This window comes from Hippocampus zosterae, chromosome 1 (assembly GCF_025434085.1).
Source record: "Hippocampus zosterae strain Florida chromosome 1, ASM2543408v3, whole genome shotgun sequence".
Classification (NCBI taxonomy): domain Eukaryota; kingdom Metazoa; phylum Chordata; class Actinopteri; order Syngnathiformes; family Syngnathidae; genus Hippocampus; species Hippocampus zosterae.
The window spans coordinates 3,882,627-3,903,858 of NC_067451.1; the positions used below are offsets into that span (position 1 = coordinate 3,882,627).

General features: G+C 47.2%; 1 protein-coding gene across 1 annotated transcript in view; it reads right to left on the reverse strand.

Moving 5' to 3' along the window:
* Nucleotides 1-21,232, reverse strand: part of LOC127598522 (pyruvate carboxylase, mitochondrial-like) — a 177,716-nt gene that overhangs the window by 113,388 nt on the left and 43,096 nt on the right. Inside the window, exon 11 of the mRNA XM_052062377.1 lies at nt 10,842-11,004. Coding sequence (XP_051918337.1) covers nt 10,842-11,004 — 163 coding nt within the window. The remainder of the gene's footprint in view (nt 1-10,841; nt 11,005-21,232) is intronic.

Here is a 21,232-nt window from a genome sequence, read left to right on the forward strand (position 1 = left end):
CTGCGCCGCGTAAACAAAAACAGAAGGTGCCTCTCAGAGCGTCACTGCACATTGCCATGGCAAGATAAAGTGCGCCCGTAACCGCTTGTTCAATTATTTGTCATGTCAACATCATTCTTCTTAGCTATTTAAAATCCCGTGCGTCGCTGTACGGTACGTATCACTTGACAATAAACCGAACACTGATGAAAGATTCTTCAAAAATAATTCCAGGAAGTCTATTCATTCAAGATTCTTGGAAGCATTGTGTGTTCTGTTGTCTCAGCATGCTAATACCGCTTTGCCCTTTTGAACAACATCATAAAAGGCTGGCATGATGTGACCTTTCACAGCCCGAAACGTGTGGTGGTGGTGGTGGAGGGGCGGGGGGGGGGGGCGACTCAACATGTTTGACTCCCCCAGACGCTCTTCTTTGCGTATTGTTCCCGCTCCACCGCGCACGCCAACAACATCTGCCAATGAGCATCCCCACTCGACTTCCATCTTCCGTAGTTTCCCCTTCCCCCGACCTCGCTGACCGACAACATGTACACTACTTGATGTCAGCGGCAAACATTACACAGCGCAACAACTTCCAGGCAAACCGCGCCGCCCAAAACAGGCATTTTGGTGTCATTTCGTCTTAGATGACACTCGGCCGCGGTGTTAAGTGCAAGCAGATGTTCTCCGTCCACTCGGTCACAACAACCGCCCCCCCCGCCCTCTCATCTCTCCGCACACCTTCTCTGTGAATCCTTGGCTTCACTCAACAGAAGGCTCCTCGCTTGACTGGAAGGATGGATGGGGAGGCGCGGGATGTCTGCGCATGCTGATAACGCCGGACTGAAACGGACACAAGCCCCGCGCGGAACATACAAAAGGAGGCGTTGGTGGAGGACACAGAATCTATTAGGCCTTTCTGGCATGTGACGAGCCAAGGATAAGATGAAAGCGGCGGATCCGGGGTTTTTTTTCCCCCCCCTGAAGTGCAAAATTAACAAGATGACAGCCGGAATAAAGATGAGAAGGGAAATGATAGTGGAACAGTTGAGGATCGAAGATGGGGGGCGGGGGGCTCTGAAGAACAGTGCATGAGGAGGAAGGGTGCAAAATGGATGGTGGTGCTCATGTTCACGTGTATAACTGGTGAAGATGTCAAATTCGCTGCGGGGTCATGAGAAAGTTACTCGGCGAGTCCAGGAAGTGTGATTTTGATAGTGAATCATTCATAATTTATCATGCAGTCGAACATTCCCGTTCATCCTCTACACCTCGGACTTCAGACACGACACTCCAAACTGCCACCTTCAGAAGTTCTCAGATGACTCTGCGATTGTTTGTTGGCCTCATTACAGAAGGGGACGATCGGGAGTACAGGGGACTGACAAAGGACTTTGTGGACTGGTGCCAGCAGAATCTCCTCCAGATCAACCCTAGGAAAACTAAGGAGTTGGTTGTGGATTTCTGCAGGAAAAAGTCCTCACCAGCACCGATGAACATCCAGGGTATGGACATAGAGAGGGTGACCTCCTACAAGTACCTTGGTGTTCTTCTCAACGACAAACTGGACTGGTCTACAAACACGGACACCCTGATTAGGAAAGGACAGAGCCGACTCTTCCTACTCAGGAAACTGAGGTCTTTTGGGGTTCAGGGGTCACTCCTTAAGACGTTCTATAACTCAGTGGTGGCCTCGGCCATCCATTATGGCATTGTCTGCTGGTCAGGCAGCATCTCAGCCCGGGACAGAAAGAGACTGGAGCGACTGGTCAGGAAGGCCAGTTCTGTCCTGGGTTGCTCCCTTGACACTCTGGAGGAGGTGGGCAACAGAAGGATGCTAACTAAGCTAAAAGCTATGATGGCCAGTCCCTCCCACCCCCTCCAGCCCGCCCTGACAGCACTTGGTAGCTCCTTCAGCCAGAGACTGTTACACCCGCGCTGCAAGAAGGAGAGATACCGACGCTCGTTCCTACCGACTGCTGTCAGGCTGATGAATAGAAAATAACAATCATAATAATAATAGTAATTAAATGATGTGAAGGAAAATTGTAAATAGTACTGCGATTTATCCATTTGTGTTCATATTGTATTTAATTGAAAGATGTTTGTTTTTTTTTTTTTCTCTTTCTCCTTTCCTCTTTTTACATACATTCTTGCTGCTGGAGGCTGTAAATTTCCCCAGTGTGGGACGAATAAAGGATATCTTATCTTATCTTAACGTCTTTTCAACGTACCCCGTTTACATTTCCACCCTTATAACATTGAGATTTCAACATCCCGATTTCATCTCGTTCATTTTCCATTCCAACGTAAACTTCATTATAACGACCAAATTTTTCCCGCAAAATAGTGAACTTACAAATGCTGCCAACATTTTTTTTTTGTGTGTGTCGTGCAGACAATGCAAAATTTAATTAATAAATAAATCGGAGAACAAATCCGACACACGCGCCATAGCCATGCGCGGTCCAATCGGATACAATCGCACGTCCTATATTTACAGCGCAGTCAGGAGACAAGTGAATGATGCGAGGGCACGGAGGAGGAAATGATTGCAAAAGAACCGGATCGAGCCGGAATGAGGAAATGAGGACAGTGCAGACAAATGGAGACAAATCCTGAAGACAAACAAATGAAAAATGGCCGCAGAAGAAAGGAGGTTTTTTTTTTTTATTGAGGAAACGGGAGACAAGGTGAATATTGAAGGCCCGCGGAGAATGTGATTTCAAAGTGAATTAGGGAAAAGGGAGGAGGGGTAGTAGGAAGGGCGGTGGGGGACGGAAAAAAAAAATGGCAAATAAAGGAGATTTCCATAAAGAAGGAGGAAAGAGAATGGAGTGTAAATATTGGATGTGGCGGCGGCGTGAAAAGGAAACCCACTAAAGTAAAATCGCCGAGATTAGAAAAAGGCAAGGGCTGGCAAGGAAAAGATGCAAAAATAGAGCCTGAAAAGGACAAATCAAGAAGGCACAACAGCGCGCAAGGGAACGACGAGGATTGACTGCATACAGCGGCGCGAGGAGAGCGCCTAGCTCTGAAACAAATAACATAAAAAGTGATAAGGCGCCAACAAACACTGACAGCCCGCCGAGGAAAAACAACATACAAGAGACGGAAGACGCATTCGGCGACACACAAACACACCTGCAAATCCAGCCGAAATCAACCCCCGTTACTGTCCAACTTGTGAGCAATGCAAAGCTAGCCAGCTAGCTCAGCTAGCCAAATATGTCCACTCCCGTCAGCAGGCTCACAAACAGTACTTTGCCGTTTGCCGTCTCCTTCGTGTTAAAACAAACAATCAAAAAAACAAAAACTGTTGAAGAATCAGAATCAGAATCATCTTTATTGGCCAAGTATGTAGAACACACAAGGAATTTGTCTCCGGTATAACACGCTGCACTAGTATCATCGTAAACAACAAAATCATTGAACCATTTTAGAGTATACCAGTAGTTTTGTAGTACCATTTTGTGGTGCAAGAAGAGTGACTACGTCAGTAACTGTTTAAGGAGTTAATGGCTAGAGGGAAGAAGCTGTTTAAGTGTCTACTGGATTTGGTGCGCATGGATCTGTAGCGTCTGCCTGAGGGGAGTGGCTGAAAAAGGTGGTGGGCAGGATGCGGGGGATCCAGGAGGATTTTCCGTGCCCTTGTCTTGATTCTTGCAGTGTGCAAGTCCTCAAGAGTGGGTAGGGCGGTGCCAACGATTTTTTCTGCCGGTCCTAACGTTTCAGCAGTATGATGGGAAGGCGAAGTTGACTACTGCTAGCTAAACAAAACAATGTTGTGAAACTCACAGAATGCAGCGCCAGTGACCTGGGCGAGCACTGGAAAAATAAATGGACGAATCAATTCAAATGTACAAACACACTCCATCGCAAGACCAATTTCCCCGAATGAATTAGTGCCTTGGCTGCTCACTTTGCAAAGGAACAGGTAATCATTCCTAATCGCATTGTCTGCGCGGCTCGGAAACATTCAAAGGCTGATTGCCTCCCGTAACAGCTGGCCTCTCCTCAGACCACACATCATTTCAGAAAAAGCCACTGGGGGCGGCGCCGCACTTTTCCGAAATATTCCATTCGTCCGTGCGGTTAGCGGAGCCGCAAACGGCCTCGGCGCGGCGAGCGGTTTCTCATCTATTTTAACGGTCCGATTTCCACTATTAAAATGGTCTGGCCGCGGCCGCAGCGATGATTTCCGCTGGGCTAAATTTGGCCAGATGAAATGTCAAATGATGACACGCAGGAAGAGGAAACACTGCAAAGGCAGACGGGGGACAAAAGCAGACAATTGAGTCCTTAAACACTATCTGAATTTGTTCCAATAATTACTTCGGCCTTGACTGTCAGACGCAGTCCTCACACACAATTTCTCTGTGCTCGTCTCCACCTGCCCCTGTTAAGTCTGGTCACGTCCAGGCTGTCTGAATGTGTCACCTTCTCAAGGTCAAAGTGGGCCTTCTTTGAAAACCGGACCTTGTCAGGCGATGTGCCGGGTGGTTTGGTGGTTGTCACCCTCGCTGGTGGGTTTGGAGGATTGGGGGGGGGGGGGGGGGGGGTCCCCATAAGTCTTATTCTCCCTCTGGTCTCTGACCTCACAGACACGCTAACGTCACATGGTCCAACGGCATCTCTTATGGTTCCATTTAGTGGATCTCAAACAGGGTTGTAATAGTTTGGGTGTATTTCTTGTGCATCGGATTGGAATACGGGAGACGGTGGTTCGAATCCCGCTTGGGGCCAAAAATGAGCAAATAACACCATCCAGTGTGGGTCCTTGGGCAAGATCCTTCACGCTAATCCCTACCTCATACAAAGATGAGAGACCATAAAATGAATGACATGCCGGCCGGCCGGCTCAGACGTCGCCAGGCCAAACAAGGTCTGCGTCAGGTGCTGGGGAACCAAGTCAAGTCAAGTCAACAGTATTTATAGAGCACCTTCAAACAGCCATCGCTGCATACAAAGTGCTGTACATGAAGCGATTTAACATACACAATAAACAGTAAGATGAAATGGTAATAAAGGCGGTAGAAAGCACCAAGCAGTAAAATCATGCTGAGTCGAACGCCAAAGAATACAAGTGGGTTTTGAGGAGGGCTTTAAAGATGGGCAGCGAGGAGGCTTGTCGAATGTTCAGTGGGAGGTCATTCCAGAGAGAGGGACCAGCAACAGAAAAGGCTCGATCCCCTCTGAGCCTCAGTTTAGTTCTTGGTACTTCTAACAAAGACTGGTCCACAGACCTGAGGCGACGGGCAGGTGTGTAGGGGCGGATGAGCTCAGAGAGGTAAGGTGGCGCGAGATTATTTAGAGATTTGAAAACAAAGAGGAGGATCTTGAAAATAACTCTAAAATGAATGGGGAGCCAATGAAGGGATGCCAGAGTAGGAGTTATAAACTCCCTCTTACGAGTACCCGTCAAGAGGCGAGCAGCGTCATTCTAGCTTAATGGAGGACTGGCTGACTCCAAAGTACAGGGTATTACAGTAATCGAGCCAGCACCTTGATGAAAAATGGGCTACTGCAACAAAGCGAAGATGAGCGAGATGCGATAACATGGCTCTGTTGGAATGCTACTACTCAAGCAACCCTAGTCAGAGGGGTTACATGCAGAGTATGTGGCCTAAATGGTTACTTCGAAACCCACAGTCACGGTTGACCACGAAACAACTAGTAACTCAGTGTTCCAACATCCACAAACTGCAACTGCTGTCACAACTTGAGATTGATGAGGTACAACGCAGGTTCCATGGTGAAGGGCCCCAGGCTGCCAGATCAGAGGAGGTCATACCAGAGATTGGGAGGCAAGCCCCAATGAATGAAATGCTGAGCGAGGCAGCAACTGACCTGAAAGCTAAGATCATGGCGAGAATGAAAGCTGGGCAACCTAGAAACCGATTACAACGGCTATGTGAAGTACCACCTGAAAGTCTTATGGAAAGTATGAATGCAGCACTGAGGGCGATCCCTACAGTAACGATCATGGAAACCAACCCTCTGCCTACTTGCTCGGATTCTTCAACCGAGATATACAACAGATTCCTTCAGTTTTTCATTGATAAGGTCTCTACAGCTAGGACTCCGGTCTCAAATACCGCATCTGACCCCTCTGTCCATGTTCCATGTTCAGCTGTACTAAATTCTTTTGATACTGTGTCCTTGGTGCTTTTGGAGGATGTAGTTCGCCAGACGAAGCCATACAGCACTTTGTATGCAGCGATGGCTGTTTGAAAGTGCTCTAGAAATACTGTTGACTTGACTTGACTTGACTTGACTTGATATACGCTTCAGCATCAGTGATCCTTGAGAGATCCTTGAGCTATAAGAGCAACCATGGAAGCCATGAGATACGTCACCCACCATGGAACGAACACACACACACACACGTATATAGATGAGAGTGACAAAAGCACGGAAGGCATTCCAAATACGCAAGCGCAGCTGTCGCCAAGGATTGACGGCATCTGGTAGCGCTTTTTTATTGATCGACACTAGATGACAGTTTTATCCTGTTAGTTTGCGTTAACTAAAATTAGCATCTCAAATTGTCTTTCATCATTGTCATGAATGGAAATGAGGATAAACAAGCCTGCGAGTATTGTCATCAGTCTCGATGTGTTGCTCCATCATTTGTGTTCTAATACCCATAACTATCGATGCTAACTGTTAGCCTGTCTATCGCATTTTGTATTGTCCAGCATTAAGCTTAGCTGACTTTCCGAAGGCGAAGCAGCGGCGGCTTTTCATATGTATACATTGTGTAATGTACGCGCTTTCATTTCGCGTGAAAGTAAATTTCAACTGGGAGTAACAACAACAATGTTAATTAATATTAATGTAATGCATCTGGTTCGATAAATCATGCAACGCCGTCAGATGGATGTAAAGGCGCTCAGAACGAAGGGAGGTAAAATTAAACGCACGCACGTCAACACTGACGACGGGCTATTGGGATGGCGACATGATACATGGGATCAATTACCATGATTAGATTTTTTTTTAATATATATTCCAATTATGACAGCAAAAACAATAAGGCGAGAAGACACACTTCCCCCGTCTCTCTTTCTTTCTCTCGCTCCCTCTGTCTCTGTCTCTAGACGAGCAAAGACTGCAAGATTAAGGGTTATTCCTCTCACCAGAGCTACATGGTTTACTTCGGGTAAAACAAGCGCACTGAATAGCACATGACAGCGGGAGGAAGTGAAATGAGGTGCCGGGTGTCAGGAGGAGGTGGATAATAGAAACGCAGAAGGGAGAAGAACAGCAGGAATTGGCCTTATTACTTGCAACGGAAGGAGGCAGGACAAGGGGAGGAAGACGAGAGAAAGCCAGCGATGTCGTCCTGCAAGTGAGGACGGAGAAATGGCGGACAGAGATGTGAAGTGCCGAGGAATAAAACATGGCGCCAGATTGATGAAGAGACAGAAAGGAGCGATGGCCGCCGCCACTGCGCTGCCATCACCCCCCCCCCTTCCAGCTCCACCGTCCACAGTTTGTTGACTCAAGGTGAATAGAAAAAAAAACAATAATCAAGGTGTCGCTTTAACGCTCCTCCTCTGTATTTCCCGCCCGCCCACCCTGCCAGCGTGCACTCCAGCCTTTGCTGTTCTTCCGTCTCTGTCAATAAGACGGAGCACCTTTTTCACACTATGACAATCCATCACGGCTTGTCCTCTACGACGTTTACTCTTATTCCTGCCGATACACGGAGACTCAGCCCTGGATTTTGTTGTGGCATCACTCCTTGAAGTGCATTGGAGGCCAGTGTAAGTCACTGCTTGAGGCTGAGCCGTTAAACTCAATTGTCACTGGAAGGAGGAATCTAAACTTTAAACCGATGTAACACCACCCCATAAAACATCCATCCATCCATCCATCCATTTTCTGAACCGCTTGATCCTCACTAGGGTCGCGGGGGGTGCTGGAGCCTATCCCAGCCGTCTTCGGGCAGTAGGCGGGGGACACCCTGAATCGGTTGCCAGCCAATCACAGGGCACACAGAAACGAACAACCACTCACATGTAGCACATTTACCCACTGGACTACCGGGCCGCCGTACTAATAATAATAATCATCATAATACTTTGATGATAATAGTTTACAAAGTGTCAAATGATCCACCTGCACAATCCAAAATTCTTTGACTGGCACATTCAGAGAGGTATCAAGGCTACGTTTGTGATTATGGTGGACTTCAAATAAATTGCAACACTTCTTGAAAGTGACGTGAAAATTCAGGCCGCTTCAAAAAAAATATCTACCAAGTACCTCAAAGGTTTTTGAGGCTTGTCCATCAAGAGAAATGTTCAAAAAAATATTCCAAGAAAGCCCCCGTCATGATAAATATTTGCAATGCTGTCCACTTGTCACACAAGTTTGGGTCCAAAGGCCCTCTTGCCTGAGCTTGCTTTTCAAGATGCTGTCTTTTGAAGACACTTTTTGTTATTTTCTAACCAGTCTAAAACAGAGAAAGAGGTAACAAATTGTCAACGCCAATAAGACGCACCCGCGCCCACGATGCCCTTGGCGCATCTTGATGAATCATTTATTCATCCGGCCCCCCTCAAACTGCTCCATCCTGGCGTTTTTGTCTTGATTGTGTTTGGCTCATTCATAATGTATGGCGACTGGGGAGGTTTTCACCGTGTCAACATGTTTCATAACTCAACGGCATGGCAAAGTGGTGCAAGCGAGTGCGGGGGAGGCGGGGGGTTGGGGGGTAGGTGGGAGGTTTTCGATGTGAGCCCAGATAGCAGCACGAGAGAGATGAAAATAGGCGAGCGCAGGGTGGGATTTTGACGGCGCCACTCGGGGGGGGGGGGGGGGTGAAGATGAAACTGTAAAGGAGATGGAAAAATATGTATATCGTTTGAAGACTCCTTTCGGGTGGGCGGGAAGAGCCGAGAAGGAAGACGGGATGGAAAGGAGGCAGAAAAGTCACCCGAGGAGAAAGGTCGCAAGCTCTTTCATGGCCATGCAGAATACACCTCTATAGTATAAACCCGCACGGGGATTAACATTGCTTGAAAGTGAGAATGTCAACTGCCTTAAAGCAAACGGAAGTGCACGCTGCGCTTATTTCCGGATTATACCCCAATATGGGAGTTAATGATGATGGGCTGTCGGTAATTGAATCACATAACCAAACAAATGTGGGCGATAAATGAACGTCTTGATTGAAACGAAGCTTTGCGCACATAAAAACCAACCGTTTCCTCCTCTTCCCCCCCACCAGACCCATCCTCCAAGAGACTGATGAGTTGTTTTATCGGGAAGTCAATAGCGCGAGGCAAATTAAATCATATTTAAAAAGGGAGACAAAAGCATCGGCTGCGATTGGTGTACAGAATCCCCCCCCCAGACACAAGCACGAAAAGGAGCGCTCGCGGCAACGTCCTGCAAGTGGACTTACAGGATGACAATTGCACAGTGGTCATTCATTCATTCATTCATCTTCCGAGCCGCTTGATCCTCACTAGGGTCGCGGGGGGTGATGGAGCCTATCCCAGCCGTCTTCGGGCAGTAGGCGGGGGACACCCTGGATCAGTTGCCAGCCAATCGCAGGGCACACAGAAACGAACAACCATTCACACTGACACCTAGGGACAATTTAGAGTGTTCAATCAGCCTGCCACGCATGTTTTTTTTGGAATGTGGGAGGAAACCGGAGCACCCGGAGAAAACCCACGCAGGCCCGGGGAGAACATGCAAACTCCACACAGGGAGGCCGGGAGCTAGAATCGAACCCGGTACCTCTGCACTGTGAAGCCGACGTGCTAACCACTGGACTACCGGGCCGCCACAGTGGTCACGTTGTGCTGAAATACATTCGGCAAGCACATTTCCGTCGTGGCTTTTCTTCCCCGTGCGCTTAACATCGTCCCTAATAAAATGATACGCACTTGTACTTTTATGGACTCTTACCGGCCCTCATTACCACCGAATTGCTTGCAAGGCCCTTGAGATAAACAAACATGTGGAGGATGAGTGATAAAAAGTCAGGCAATGGTGAGAGGAACGCATTTGTTGAAAAGATACCATTCAAAACTATATGTGAGCTGCGTTCACCAATAATGCCAAGCATTTGTGACAATAAAGTGACTTTGAGACTCCAGTGGTCCAGAATACTTCTATAATTCTGGTTCCACAAACAAACAAAAAAAAACTTTGTCCACTTTCTGCTTTGTGTCGTGGCCCCATTTGTGAACGTATCGCATGAATGGTCCTCACGTGTGGTCGGATTAATACAAATTGCAAATTCGGTAGTCCAGTGGTTAGCACGTCAGCTTCACAGTGCAGAGGTACCGGGTTCGATTCCAGCTCCGGCCTCCCTGTGTGGAGTTTGTGTGGAGCCTGTGTGGGTTTTCTCCGGGTGCTCCGGTTTCCTCCCACATTCCAAAAACATGCATGGCAGGCTGATTGGACGCTCTAAATTGTCCCTAGGTGTGAATGTGAGTGTGAGTGGTTGTTCGTCTCTGTGTGCCCTGCGATTGGCTGGCAACTGATCCAGGGTGTCCCCCGCCTACTGCCCGAAGACGGCTGGGATAGGCTCCAGCACCCCCCGCGACCCTAGTGAGGATTAAGCGGTTCAGAAAATGGATGGATGGAGGGTTCTGAAAGTGGAGATGTGGTCGGATGAAGGAGAGGTAGCGCTTATTCAACTGGGGAAAAGTTCGTTGGCCATCCCAAAACAGAAAAAAAAATCCTAAACTATTTGCTTTGTCACCTGATTTAATACTTTTTTTTTTTTTAAGCGGGACTTGCAAGTGTTTTTCTTTATGCGGATCACGGAGGAACAATTTTAGGCTGACACAGGAAGCCTCAACACGTTTTAGCGCAACCGCTGCGAGTCCTACCTCGATCCTGCCGGTGTCAGGCTGGAAGCCCCTGGCCGGGTCCTCGGTGGTCACCCTGCACTGGATGGCGCAGCCGTTGACCCGGATCTTGTCCTGTCTGAGGCCCAGTTCTGGCAAGCTGCGGCCGGAGCACACATGCAGCTGGGCGTGCACCAGGTCCACGCTGAGAAGACACACACAACCCCGCTGTTAATAGCGCCTGCTAATTCCACCTTTTCTATTGAAAACTGCACTAAGTAGCTCCTCCTGGGCTCAAATCGCGCTAGCGAGCGCGCGGATTCGCCATGGATGAGTGACTTTGTAAAGCACATCCCATTTGAGTAAATGAAATCCGCCACGCGTGAAAGGAAACGAAGCCCACCTGAATACGCCGTCAAATAAGAAAACAAATTTGATTAAAATACAAAAGGTGTAATGTGATCATGTAAGTGCCTCTCCCGAGAAAAGCCTGGGTACACTCAAAATGCAAATCATTAATTCCAGTCTAGTCTCATGTCATTGGAGTGCTATTAAGGAAATCAGGTCGGAGATTATGATTGAATGCAAGTCGGCCTGCAAAAAAGCCCGATAAATAACAGCACGTTCACTGATAGAATGAAAAAAAAACTCATTTACATATTTGTTCCAGCCTCTGATTGGTTGGTAGGAGCAAAACCTTGATCGATCCCCACACATTTAAGAATCAGCATCTCTGCTGAGTACAGCACATACCTAATTTTCCGCGCTATAAGGCGCACCTAAAAACATTGTTTTCTCAAAAGCCGACATTGCGCCTTGAAATCCGATGTGCCTTATATATGGATCAATATTCCGATTTCTTGGACGTAGTATTTTTAATGTTCTGTAAAGAGCTTTGTTCCAGCTGCAGCCGGTTGCGAAAGCTCTGTGTAAATAAATCTGTATTGTATTGTATTCCCTTTAGCGTAGCCCCATCTAGTGGATGCATAATGCAACTGCAGCCTCTATTGTGGCATCTTTGCTATGCGCCTTATAATGTGGTGCACCCTACATATGAAAACGGTTTTAAAGTAGGCCATTCATTGAACGTGCGCCGTATACTTCTGAAGCGCCTTAAAGTGTGGAAAATACGGAATATATCCTGTTTAATTCCTCATGTTTTTGTCATGATTCTGAACTACTCCACTTGCCTGCTGCTTCATATTCTGCACGTGGGAGTTTATTTATTCTTACTTGACGCCAAGGTGGAGGAAAAGAAGACAAGAAAAAAAGGGAGCGAAATCCTTCCCGAGCTCAGATAATTGACCTTTCGGACTAAAATGCACAGCGGTAAACTCAACGGAGCGAAGTATGCGCAACAACCAGAAGCTCGCCGTCTTCGCCCGCTCGCCTCAATTAGCGCTCGTGTCACACTGGCCGAGCAGAAGGACAATTATGCAGCAGCCTGTTGTGAAATGTGTTGCTGCAGCAAGACGAGTCACAGACAACTTGACACTCATGTTGTCCTTCCGACGGCTCCGCTGGCACCCTTAAAATATGAAGTATGCCTTTAGCCACAGTAGACTGACATATGTTTTTCAAAAAAACTCATTTACATATTTGAGACAAGCGTCTCATACGGAAAAGCACTCGTTTTTTTAAAAATAGTCATGAGCACATCTGAAAACTTTTTTAATGACAGAGATCAAATTACATCGACTATTCAGGCATAATTCTGCCATTTTGAAATCCCAAAACGTGCCCGAGGGAATTCATTGTGAGCTAAATAAGACTTGGACAAATGAAGGAGACGGCAGCTGCATCTGTCCTTCAGTGCGGCTCGTTACCGTTACACAATAACAGCATTTTGTGTCATTAGCAACTTGTACTGCATACAAATAATGAGGCTGCCAAGTCGGGGGGGGGGGGGGGATAAATAATAATAATAATAATACATTTTAATTATAAGCGCCTTTCAAGACACCCAAGGACACTTTACAATAACAAAAAACACAAAACAATACGATACGGGTTGAGCAGCGGCAGCCAAAACGCGCCAGCGTTCACTCAACCCAACTGTGGGATTCAACCCCAAGTGGATGAAGCGATATGCTGTAATTAAGCGCAAAGTATAAAAAGGGAGACGGTTAAGCCAAGTTCTCTTTTCCTTGAATTTTCAATGCATCAAGGACTCTCTGGCAAGAGGATCGTTTCACAGAGTCTTACGATGCCGTTGCCATACGTGATGTTCTCAAGTGTCAATCTAGTTATTTCTTGCCATGCCGAGATGTCGAGCCCGATGCTGTGCGTCTATTTTTCTTGCCAGCAACTCCAGCTGAACACTTGAGCATTTTTTTTTCTTCCCGGGCCCTTGAATGGCTGCCAAGATTCTATTTTATCGCTGCCGGTCGAAAAGACAAAGATGCCTCGAGGAGTACCGGTCTTCTACCTTACACACCATGCTCTATGTCGGATTTAAAAAGGTCCCGACTGGCTATCCAGGCCTAACAGATCAGAAAATGGCAGAAGTCCAGAAGTCATTTTGACAGTCAGAATGCTCTCGGTCTGCTTGATGGGCTCTTACTTTTAACTAAGTAGTTAGGTGGTAGCACTCCAGAGTGGTTTCGAACCTACTTGGCAGGTAAGACTTTTTGCTCTTGAGTCCCACTCTGCCGCACAGTTGCGTGGTGTTCCGCAGGGTTCAATTGGAGGGCCCCTGCTGTTTTTATTGTATTTGATGGCAACGGGTTCCATCATAAGAAAGCAAGGAATTTCTTTTCAAGGATATTTCTCCTTAATGCCACAAGAATTGACAAATTATGGTGTTTGTTCCTTTTTTTTTTTTTGGTTGTTGTTTTAGCTTAGGGAGCTGGCTCAAGTATAGCCTCTCCTTTCACAACAACACTTTGAAACGGCATTCATTGCCTTCATTACATCTCGGCCGTATTGTTGTAAAGCACTATATTTTTGGAGTCAGCCAGTAGGGCTTCAACAGTGTCCAGTTGGTCAAAAATGCTGCTGCTCCCCTCTTAACTGGAGCTCACAGGAGGGAGCACATAACTCCAATTCCTGTCTCCATTCACTGGCTCCCTATACATTTTAGAGTTCATTTTGTGATTTTTTTTAAAAATTGTCTTTAAAATGCCTAGCCCCACCTTGCCTCTCTGAGCTCCACCATCTCTACGTACCTGCCCGAGGCCTCAGGTCTTTAGAGGTACCGACAACTAAGTGGAGGCTCAGAGGGGATGGCGATTTTGCCATTGCCAGTCCCACTCTTTGGAATGACCTTCCGTTAAACGTTAGGCAAGGCCCCTCTATGTCCATATTTAAAACTCATCTTCCAACCTATTTTTAATATTTGGCTTTTGACTGAGTATGAGACTGATCGCTGTTTTAATGTTTTATTGTGGTTCCAGTTTTTATGCGAACATACTCGTTGGAACTGGCATGTTACAATACTTTGTCCAACAGAGAGAAAAATTCAAGTCATAAATCAATACCACTGGCCCGCCACAACTAAAACAGCTTCAACCGGCTCCCTCAAAGCATGATTTGTTTCACTGGACGTTACCATGTGTACATTTTGCCATTTAAAAGAGGTGCTTGATCCCTCAGGTCAAAGGGTGCAATAACGGTTTTTGTCAAATGCAAAGCCAATTAGAAGGAAAAACACTCTTCAGTCTGCAACGGCCACAGAGGACGAGTGGATCACACTGATAAAGGTGGAGCAGCATCCTTGCGCTCCCCCCTGCCCCCTGTATCACTAAAAATAAAACACGCTTATGTAATACAGAATGCTTATTTTGGGTGAAATAAGTGGCAAAGTGTGTGCGCACGCATGCACGCACCCACACACACACACACATACACCTTATGCAGCATATATGCAGTTGCATATTCATTCATTCATTCATTCATCTTCCGAGCCGCTTGATCCTCACTAGGGTCGCGGGGGGTGCTGGAGCCTATCCCAGCTGTCTTCGGGCAGTAGGCGGGGGACACCCTGAATCGGTTGCCAGCCAATCGCAGGGCACACATAGACAAACAACCATCCACGCTCACACTCACACCTAGGGACAATTTAGAGTGTTCAATCAGCCTGCCATGCATATTTTTGGAATGTGGGAGGAACCCGGAGCACCCGGAGAAAACCCACGCAGGCCCGGGGAGAACATGCAAACTCCACACAGGGAGGCCGGAGCTGGAATCGAACCCGGTACCACTGCACTGTGAAGCCGACGTGCTAACCACTGGACTACCGGGCCGCCCCATTCTGTAACATGTACAGTTCTTTTTTTTATTATTTGTGCAAAAAAAATGTCTACTTTCTCCCTCCAAATTTTGAATTTCTCCGATGTGAGACAAATAAAAGTTTTAAGATAAGATAAGATAAGATATCCTTTATTTGTCCCACACTGGGGAAATTTACAGCCTCCAGCAACAAGAATGTGGCTAGAAAGAAGAAAGAAGAAAAAAACAAACAAACACCGTTCAATTTCTTATCTTAACTTACACATACACCCGCAAAAAAAAAAAATAATGATAAAACCCCGAAGCCTCACTACATTACAACAGTACAATAGCCTTATGATCACAGCCACCGATCACCCAAAGTCACCGCACTCATCGCCGTGAGCCAGTGAGGGAGTTCACACTGCAAGGCCCGGAGCTAAAAGGGGCACATCAAAGAAGAAAATATGATTGAGAAGCAGTCGGCAGGTAAAGCAGCGTGCCACCGTGCTTCAATGCACGCTGACAAAGGAGAGCGAGGAAGAAACAGAGCAAAAGAGAGAGAGAGAAGAGAGAAGCAGAGAAAGAGGAAGGAAAAAAGCAAACAAACAAGATGAAAGCTCGACATTTCCCACTGAAGGCGAGGAGTGGGGAGAGATGAGGCAGTGGGAGTGTGGAAGAGGATAAACAGCTGCTTTCAAAGTGGAGAAAGTGGGAGTGCGGAAAAGGATTGGATTTGGCCCCACTCAAAAGGGGGAAGACACTGAATGAAAGGAAGCAGGTCGTGGGTGGAAAGGAGGAGGAGGAGATGCTGATGGATGTCCAACTGATTAGAGGGACGGAACGCGTGGTGCAAGTGGCGCTAAATGCTAAATGCTAAAGCTCAAGCGTACACAATCGACTGCTTAACAGTTGCTGATTTTGTTACACGTGAGGGTCACATGATTGGTACTGGCTCGACACAGCGGCTCTGCGAAAGGTTTTCCGTTAAAAGGAGGGACGAGTAAACGCAAACGGGTGGAAGAAGAAGAAGAGGAGGAGGAGGAGCGACAAACAGGTGGCGACGAAGGCGTCGAGGCTCTTGTATGAATTTTCATGAGATGCTTTTCGACGGCAAACAAAAGGAAAGCGATCGAGATGGAGGTGAGCCGCGTACGATGGAGAGGGCGGGGGGGGGAATAAGAAATTGGAATCACTGAGGCATGAGGGTGGCATTCCGACATCAATTTAGGGAGGAAGCCAATGCAAACAAAGCGTGCACTGGAATGGATCGCAGACTCTGAAAAACATATTCAGCAAAGACGGCAAATATGACGCGCCTCGGGTTTCAGGGATCTGAACGCGACTCACTTTCGAACGACCGGGGGGCGACGTAGGTCATCGCCCGGCATTTTTCACAGCCCCGTTTTGTTCGGCGGAGATGTCGGCGCTGTTAGACAGTTTGTGTTGGTGCGGCTGGATGGACGGCTGCCGGAGCCGAGGTTGAGGAGAGAGGAGCGTCGGCGCGTATGTAGAACTGGGAGCCGCAGCTTGGAATTGAAGCGGATTTACACGGGACATGAGAAGGGAACCACTCTTTTTTTTTCTTTTGTCAATGGATGCTAGAGCTTCTTGTTTACTTTCATACTGAGCTTGTAGCCGACGTGTGGGACATCATGCACATTTTGAGGGTGACGTCTCTGATCCACTGGTGAAAAGAGACTGAGTCTCTCCTATTTCATCGATAATTGCTTCAAACAACAAGGCGTATGTCACAATTGTATGACCGTGCACGTTTTGTGTTCTGCTATATATTGTTAATTGCTCTGCAAAGCGCCGCGTTGCAGCTGCAAGCTGTGAAAGCGCTACATAAATAAAGACGTAGTGTATTGTGAAGACGCACCCAACTATCTGATGCGATTCCGTCTCCTTTTCGGCTCACGCACTCCGTCATTTTCTCCCGCCTGGAAATCAGCCCCCTAATTAATTCTTGCTTCCCTTGTTATGAAGCAGATGGGGGAGTGAGGAGGGGAAAACAAAATAAGCCTGGCGTCCAGAAGGCAGCGGCGGATGAGACGAGGAAGAAGTGAAGAGGAGGAGAGATGCCTATTTGCATTAAAGACAACATGCGAGGTCAACGGCACACACGCACACGCACCGCGACGCCAATGTACGGATAGCACACCACGCGAAAGCGTCATTTCAGGGACCGGATGAATCATTAATGCGTCCTGCCGTGCTACATTTACGCACCAACAAGTCGCCGCCACATTGGATGAGGTACAGCTGCGATTAGCATACTCAAAGCTACAAATATATCTTCCACGGAGTAGCCGCACTGCACATTTTACGCTAAGCACCGCAAACAATGAAAAGGCGTCCTTTTTGGGGGGGGAATATAAAGCAAAACAAGTCAATACATGGAACTTTTAATTATTGCCATGCTCATTTCTGTTAGCTTGTCTCCGGCAGTAGTCGTTAGCGTTAGGCTAGCAAACTGTTGTGAGACGAAATATAGCTTGGTTCCACATTTTTGGGTTTCAATCCAGAGCGGTTTAATTTCTTTAGTTTTAGATGTCACTTTTAAACGAAGCACCCACCGGGGAGTGACAAATAAAATGCTTGAAATAAGTGCCAAAGAAAATTTGCGAAGGAACACAGTGGGACTTCAAGTTAGGAGCATAATGTGTTCCATGGGGGCTGTTTGTAACTTGAAATTTTCATGAGGTGCGGGAATGAAAACAAAAGTATGTCTGAAATTGTTTTCGCCGCAAGTATTACTCAGATGGTTGGTTGGTTACTTCACACTTGATCTTTAAGGTACGCCTGCGAGAAACGATGGTTCCCTCCAACACATGACGTTCGTTTTGCTTCATCTTCTCGGCTAGAAAAAAAAAACCCGACAACAACGAAATCATCTTTAGCTTGCCAGTCACACAATACAATACAATACATGCTGATTTATATAGCGCTTTCACAACAGCGGCAGCTGTAACAAAGCGCTTTACAAAACAGTTAACATAAAGTAAAAAAATAAACACAACACATAACATAAAACACGGACAGTCGTGCAGTCCTAACCACTTTTCCGTCACACGCTTTGTTGTTTGAAGCAGTTTGAGATGAAAGAGGAGAGAATCAAAGTGTCCTTTAACCCGTGGATCAGAGACGTCATGCTCAAAATGTGCACACGTCGGCTACAAGCTAAGTTTCAAAGTCAACAAGAAGCTGTAGCATCCATTAACGAAAAAAGAGATTGGTTCACTTCTCCTGTCCCATGGAAATCCATTTCAATTCCAAGCGGCGACTCACGGTTCCAAATACGCATCGGCGCTCTTCGCCAACGCATCGCCAACCATCCATCCAGCCGCACCAACGCCGACTGTCCAACAGCGCCGACATCTCCACTGAACAAAACGAGGTTGTGAAAAATGCTGCCCATTACTGGCGCAAAAAACACAAGCGCCCCAGGTCTGTCCAGCACCGACAGTCAATGGCGCCGACATTCCTCCCAATCAAAATCTGTGCTGGTACAGGCGTGCTGCAGAGAAGGCGCAACCACCAAGCACAGATACTGCTCCTTTGACGAATGTCGTGGCCAAAAAGCGCTGAAAACAGTCCATATCAGGTCCACACAATGAAACAACAAACAACAAGTGACAAAACAAAAGACAAAAACAGCAAAAAAGAACAAAAAAGCAAGGCTCTTGAAGAGCACTTGCCGAAGGCTGCCTACTCGGGCGCCATCTTGGAAAGAAATGCACACATGCAACATGGGCAGGAAAGTCAAGTCTATTTGCCAAGGTAATCCGTGTATTCACTGTATCAACACACACAGGCTGAACATCGTTTTTATTTGACATTCGGTTCGTGCACGAGTCAAATCTGTGCGCGGTATTTAATTCAGATCATCTCCATAAACGCCGGACGTCTCTCCGGCGCACGCCGGCGATGGGAAAATTCATGAGCGCTCGGGTTCAGTCTCGACAGGAAACACCTTTGGCCTCATAGCATCTCCCCCTCCAATTCATTTTCTCTTTATGCGATTTGAGAGTTGAAAGCTTCCACTCTATAGACGTGACGCAAACAGTAGATGTGATTGGAGAAGTTTTGAAAAGTTGGGTCACGCGATAACACTGACTGATTGGGGCTGCTTAATTGCCTAATTAATATCATGGTGGCTGTGCGCCCTTGATTAATAGGAGCACATCAACTAAAACTCGGCATCACGCCACATTAGCTCCCTCGACCGACTTCTCTTCCAAACGCGTGACAACGCATAGGGCGACGGAGGCCCGCTGTCTCTCTTGCGAGCGACGTCCACGGAAAGACACGATGTACAGAAAACGCAAATGATGTCAACATCCAAGTCATTCATTCATCTTCCAAACCGCTTCATCCTCACGAGGGTCGCGGGGGTACTGGAGCCTATCCCAGCTGTCTTCGGGCAGTAGGCGGGGGACACCCCGAATCGGTAGCCAGCCAATCGCAGGGCACACGAACGAACAACCAGTCGCACTCACACTCACACCTAGGGACAATTTAGAATGATCAATCATTCGGTTTTTGGAACGTGGGAGGAAACCGGAGTACCCTTGGACGTAGTATTTGAAAGATTCTGTAAAGCGCTTTGTTACAGTTGCAGCGGTTGTGAAAGCCCGATATAAATAAAGCTGTATTGTATTCCCATCGAGTGGATGCATAACATAACTGCAGCCACTCTTGTAACTTGTATTCTGTGCGCCTTATAATGCGGTGCGCCCTATATATGAAAACCCATCCATCCATTTTCCGAACCGCTTAATCCACACCAGGGTCACGGGGGTGCTGGAGCCTATCGCAGCCGTCTTCGGGCAGTAGGCGGGGGACACCCTGAATTAGTTGCCAGCCAATCGCAGGGCACACAGATACGAACAACCATCCACGCTCACATTCACACCTAGGGACAATTTAGAGCGTCCAATCAGCCTGCCATGCATGTTTTTTGGAATGTGGGAGGAAACCGGAGCACCCGGAGAAAACCCACGCAGGCCCGGCGAGAACATGCAAACTCCACACAGGGAGGCCGGAGCTGGAATTGAACCCGGTACCTCTGCACTGTGAAGTCTACGTGCTAACCACTGGACTACCGGGCCGCCACATCCAAGTCATTCAAATCCATTTCAAGCACGACGAATAAGCCTGACGTGATTTCGCTAAGAAGAATCATCTTGGGCAGATGTCACGCGCAATCCCCACATGTGGCGAGCACATGCGAGCAAATCGGTGCCAATGATGCGGCTTTATGCGGGTCAAATCAGGGTCGCGACGGAGGCACAGGTAAGTGGCTGAAGATACTCAAGTTGTCATTTCTTGCCGCGACATCAGACGTCCCAAGGACTATGGCCGCACGTCGTATCGCTCCGAACGAATCACTGTTGAGCAAACGAAGCGTGCTTTAGGAATGTGGGATCCCAGCTCAGGAAAAAGTGACTTCTTCATTATTGATAGTCCCCTGAGTGGCGGCAGACATTGGAATACGGAAAGGCAAAAAGGGTGCACGTACGCGAATGTGTGTGTGTGTGTGTGTGTGTGTGTCGGGACCTTTCAATGCTTGCCATGCTCAATCCCCATGTTGGAGTCTAACCTTTGATCGCGCTCTGCTCAGAATCCCCAAGAGGGCGGAATCGGTTTAGGAGGACTCCAAAAGGGGATTACCGGGTAAAATGTATGGAAATTTCAGTCTAATTTATCATTTAGGTCATGGTAATTTATGTAAATGAGGGGTTTTAATTCATGCCAGCCTTGGGTTGTAAAAGCAGGTCTGCTGCGGCATGACTTGACGCTTGTTGTGAATCTTGTGTCACTTCATTTTTGTTTTTAATAAATTACGCAACCTTGATGTTGTTACCCGGCCGTCCAATTTTTTTATTTGTTTGTTTTTTTAATGTTGGGTTGTGTAAGGAAGGCCATCCAGCGTCTGAAAATTGGGCCAAAGATATCATGCGGGGGACTCGCTGAGCAAAGCCCCAAAGGCACAAGCCAAAAGTCACGACGACACCGACTTAACTTGGATGTTGTTGGGAAGCTCTGCTCCGTTCCTGTGAGAGCAGCGGCTTTTAAAAGCAATACTCTTGATGTGGACTCGCAGTATTTGTATACCATCTATGGTTTCCACTCCCAGTTGAAATTTAACCGGCAAGCTAAACATAACTCAACTGTATTTATAGAGCACTTTAAAACACCCACTGCTGTATACAAAGTGC